This window comes from Centroberyx affinis, unplaced genomic scaffold, assembly GCF_046629955.1.
Source record: "Centroberyx affinis isolate AG114_WGS23_722 - 3 ecotype Tasmania unplaced genomic scaffold, CSIRO-AGI_Caff_v1 ptg000536l_1, whole genome shotgun sequence".
NCBI classification, from domain to species: Eukaryota; Metazoa; Chordata; class Actinopteri; order Beryciformes; family Berycidae; genus Centroberyx; species Centroberyx affinis.
Window position 1 is genome coordinate 25,752 of NW_027279184.1, and position 5,504 is coordinate 31,255.

Genomic DNA, 5,504 nt, shown 5'->3' on the forward strand with positions numbered 1-5,504 from the left:
TTCTAGTGGAGCTAAACTGAGATCGTTGTTGAGGAGAGTAGTTGAGGAGAAGTTACTGTAGCCTAAATGGCTGTTTCGATTAGATTGACTTGCCCTGTCATGTCATGTTGAGTTCAACGTTCTGTTCTGTGGGATATTGTAACGAAATAAACATATAAAACAAGTATGGTTAAGTTTGGCTTCTTTACTCAACGTAGCATATTCATAGAATTAAATCTGTTCCTGTCTCTACCACGTAATATTGACAGGCGCTCAGCAGTTGTGTTATTTTCCCACGCTTGCCAAAACAATTAGGCTGTGTGCTCACAGAAATTTGACAGTACCATTCTCAACACAAAGTGATGCTAACTTTGCCTTATCAGGAAATAAATCACCAGGGGTGTGAAAAGTACCCAGAAATTATACTTAAGTTAAAGCAGTGGTTCTCAAACTTTTTTGGTCAGGCCCCCCCTTTAAAACTAGAAAATCTTTGATTGGATCCCCCCATCATAATCCGTGGGGGTGCAATTGAGTAAAAGTCAAAAAGTTTCTACTTTTTACAAATCTTCTGATGGTGTCTAATCTAAGATCCACTCTGGTCTAATGGACGATCCTTGCACAATGACCAATCAGCATGGGTATGGGCCGGTTCATTTCCCATTGATAGGGATTTTAGTTTAATGCATCTTTGCCTGATAACAATGTTCCACTTGCCATCTGTTGTAAATTTCAAATTCTACATTAAGCCTAGAGTTTACATTTCCAATCATGAAATATAAAAATAAACATTAAAATGTTATTACAGTATCAGTCAGGACATTTTATTACATTATTGGTCAAGTTATTACATTATTGGGTTTTATTATATTGAAAGGTATTACATTATCGGTAAAATGTTATTACAATATCAGTCAGGACATTTTATTACATTATTGGTCAAGTTATTACATTATTGGGTTTTATTACATTTTCGATATAGTTAAGTACAAATTGTATTACATTTTCAGGCGTTATTACATTTTCAGGAAATTATTACATTATTGGGTGCTACAAGGTGTCTGATGCAATTTCAATATAGATTCCATGGGCAAATGTGAGTAGTAGTCCATGTGTGTGGACTTATTTGGGGGCAGTCTATTTTACTATTGTTATTTCTAATTTAGAAGAAAAAAAGAGGAAGGAAAAAACACTAGAATGAAAAGCCCTGTTTGTATTCAGTCATCAAATCTCCTTAGCAGTGTTTCTGCTTCTAGCCAGTAGGTGGAGCAGAGGAACAGTTTGATGTTTCTGAGAACAACAATTTGTACTGTATCAAAACTGTATCAACATTGTCAAGAGAGGTCAATTAAGGGACTGTCAAGTTTTGTTGGTACAGTTGTGTGCACTTAAGTGGATGTTGTCTGTTAGTTAGATGAGTAAAATTCTAAATGTCTGTGATATGGCTCACCTGGACTGATTTCTGAACATGGTGTATATTGCCATTTGAATGTAGAAATGCGTTTGGCCTATGTGTCTTGATACAAAACAATGCACTGATGTTGTTGTTATGCATTTACAAAATACAATATATGCACTCCTATGTTGTTGTACTTTACTGTATCTGTAGCTGTTAATGTGATTACTCATATTTCAAGCCATATTTCTCAGGCCCCTCATTTGGGATCCTTTTCATGAACTGGCCCCCATTCCAAACTAATTGAATAGCCCTACCCTAGGCATTCAATTGTTCCATTCAGGGGCAAAACACACAGGTCCCAAAGCCCCAGCTTGAGGAACTAAAATACCACTCTCTCTTAAGTTAGCAGGTGTTTGTTCAATGGCAGAACCCAACAGATCAGCAGAGAACTGCTAAGATCATAAATAATAAGAAACATTTGCTACTTTCAATTCATTATATTGTCTATTCAAAATCTGTAAAATAATATGTGGAGCATATTGTAGGCCTACCATACGGTAGTGCACCATGTCAATAAAATACAGACCTTACAATCTCAACTACATCACATTGACAGTGAGCACCAGAAAAAAACTTTTGTTCTTTGAATATCATTTTATTTACTCATCATTAAAAATGTACAAAAATGAATGTCAATTTTGTGCTCAAGGTTAGGATTGACATGTTTTCAGCCTTAATGCATTTTACTGTTGACTGTTAAATCACTTCTCACTTATCCCTGTAAGAAGATAGGGAAGCTTGATAGAATAAAAAGGTGTAATTTTGCAAGTAATCACAATTTTAAGTGTAGCAAATATATTAGTCATTATTTTGTGGGAGATGTTCATACTTTTTACTGTGTATTAATTGTAGAATCAAATGGCTATCTGAAATGCCTTTGAATAATAATGCATGATTATTACATAAGAAATTGCTGTACATACGTTATCAGTATTTTGCTTGACAGAACAACGTCTTGAGGTGTTTGGAAATTTCTTTCATTGCGAGTCCATGTATGATTGGATTTAAGAGAGGATGATATACAACCAGTTGTAAAGTCATTATTAAATGTACAGTTTTTGGCAAATCATATTCCAGTCTATTTTTAACAATATTATATGTACACAAGATGGAAAAGTTGATTAAAACCAGCAGGTGAGGTAGACATGTCTGAGCAGCTTTTTTCTTGACATCTTTAGAACTATTGTAGATAATTATAAGTATCCTTGTGTATGTAAAAACAATGAAAAGCATAGGTAAAAGTCCAATATTTAGCAAAATGACCACACCAAATATATTTTGAGCTGTTGAGCTCACACACTGAAGTTTATAAATTGCATTGTCACAAAAGATTCCATTCAAAATATATTTACAGAGTTTTTCATTAGCATTCAATGAAATTGTCCCTGTAACCTCACCAGCAGGCAAAAGCCAAGCTAACACCAGAATAATTTTGACAGTTGTTATTGTCATGATAGTTGGGTATTGCAGAGGTTTACATTTAGACACATACCTGTCATAAGCCATGGCTGACAACAGTAAGAACTCTGAGCCACCAAAAGAGTAATATATAAAACCTTGAAAGAGACAGGCTGGATAAGATATGATCTGTTTTTCAGATAGAAAGTCAATCAAAAGCTTTGGGTAGATAGCTGTGCTGTAAAGAATAGAGTTCAGTAACAAAGCTGCAATGAAAATGTACATTGGCTCATGGAGACTTTTGTGAAAACAGATTAGGTAATGGAATTACTGCAGATTATCAGGATATATACTGTAAACAAGATCACAAAATAAAGTATTCTGTATTTGTGCACTTCAACATGCCCTCCGAGAGTTATATATGTTCCCAGCAAGCCAAATTAAGTCATGATAACGTTGTGATGAAGTCTTTCAGTGACGCCCAGGACTAGGCCAGATCACAGCCGATATGGGGATGATTTAGACGTCATCACCAGGACGTCATCTCGACGACTTTTTAGTGACCTAAAACAGCCTGTTCTACGGCCGGTTAGGGTCATTAAAAATTCGTCGAGATGACGTCCTGGTGACAACGTCCTGGAAATGACGTCTAAATCATCCCCATATCGGCTGTGATCTGGCCTAGTCCTGGACATCACTGAAAGACTTCATCACAACGTCATCATGACGTAATCTGCTTGGTGCCTTGCTCCCTTTTACTAATTTGCCTTGCTAGATTAATTTATACATTACTTTAAATCCAGAGCGAAACTGAGGTGGAAAAAGTGCACTATTAACTTTGGCATTTTGCAAAAACTGGCACTGTCTAAAAATACAAGGGCAATACATATGTGATCACAAATATAGACAACTTCTCTTCTGAAATGCTCATCTACATACTAATGTTTAACTCAGTCATTTTGCAGTACAACAGTAGATTGTGAAAATATATATTTATTAAAATTTGAACAATTAACATGAATTTAACTTGAACACTTAACACATGGGGTCATGGTGATGGGGTATCTTAAGGTGTATTGTTGGCTGCACTCTTACTATACCCCCCACCACCAGACCTCCCAGGGGCATGTTTCAGATAGTCGCCAACTATGAGGGTGACACTGTGGTCAGTCGCCGACCTGTCCCACCGTTTCACCGCTTCTGTAATTGAAAATAATTAACATAGTCAGAACCTCAAAACCTAACTTTTAGCTCAAAATAAAACACATATCAATAACATTGTTGTAAGTACACGCTATTCTTCCACCTCGGTCTTAGTGGACCCAGCTGAAAGTTAACACTATAATTTAGCTCGAGCAAGCTCAGTCCCACACAGCGGGAGGCAAGGTGGATACTTTCAATAATGTGTAGCTGGCAGCAGCAGGGCTATGAGCCAGCTAACGCTAGCTACGTAGCCGACGAGCTAAAGGCAGCTTGCTTGCTAACGTTGTTAGACATGCGATCGATTTCAGTACAACACAGCTAGCTTGCTAGTCACTAGCCTTGCTAACGCGTTAGCTAGCAAGCTACTTTGATTAAGTACATTACATATACACTTCCTTGCCATAGAGTTTTCGCATGATTCAACCGTTAATTTAATTAAAGTAAGGTAACGTTGCTTACTGAAAAGTACTCGCTCGTTTGCTGCAGGCTGGAGAAACTAGTGTTCGTTGTAGCCAGTGTTGCCAGATAGTTTGGCAAAAACCCGCCCAATGTTTTCCAAAAATCGCCAAAAAGCATAAAACCGCCCAAAACGTTACATTTCAATGCTTAAACTACTTCAAGACCTAAACTACCATTTTCCATTTACCATTCTCCAGTGCATTTTTAGCCCAAAAATGCAACCAAAAGCAGTTCAATTGACCCAATCTGGCAACACTCATAGCTTCTTCGCAGAAGGTGTGCAAGACGGAGCTACAACTTCAGGATTCCCCCCAAAAATGACATTGTATGATGCTTGCAACAGTGACTGAACAGTCCTTTGTGAATTGGTCACCTACGCAGATATTCTGCTGCAGTGTTATCCTCGCAATTTAAGAATAGGCTTTATGAATTTTTACGCCTCTGCGAAATCAGCTTGTAAATCAACGCAAATGATGTTTCTGATGTTACACAAGGAACATGACAGTGCTGGTCAGATAGTCAGATTTTGGATAAGAACGCATCAGACTGAAAAATACGTGATTTGACCTCGATTACAACCATTTAGTTATCCTCGTGGAGATTTCAGTGGCAAAGTCTTTTTTCTCTAGGATTTATGTGAGTTGAAATAGGGTGATATTCTGGGCCAGATCTGACTAGTCATGATATGACTTGATCTGGCCCCTATTGGGCTCTCACTGATTCGTCCGGGTCCGTCCGTGTTTGCTGGGTTACATTTAATTCATCTTCCATTGAGGCTGTGAATAACTAAATGTCAATGAATAAAAAAGTTAATCAGTTAATCGCCCTAATTCAGTTACTTACTAACATATAATACTGCATCAATGTATAGCCTGTATTGGATAGCATTATTCATTCACAGTTACCTGACCTTGAAATGCACTTAGTGTGTCTTCTCCTCAGTCATCTCCAGAATTCAGAAAGTGAACTGTCCGAGTATGTGGAATGTATTAAATAGACTGTTTCACCC

The 5,504-nt window shown here is 37.3% G+C and overlaps 1 protein-coding gene across 1 annotated transcript; it reads right to left on the minus strand.

Moving 5' to 3' along the window:
- Positions 1–2,362: 2,362 nt before the first annotated feature.
- Positions 2,363–5,266, minus strand: LOC139642854 (olfactory receptor 6N2-like). Its single transcript, XM_071517887.1, is given in 3 exon segments — positions 2,363–3,156; positions 3,159–3,259; positions 5,247–5,266. Coding segments are annotated over 3 exon segments (915 nt in total).
- Between the last annotated feature and the right edge of the window lie 238 nt (positions 5,267–5,504).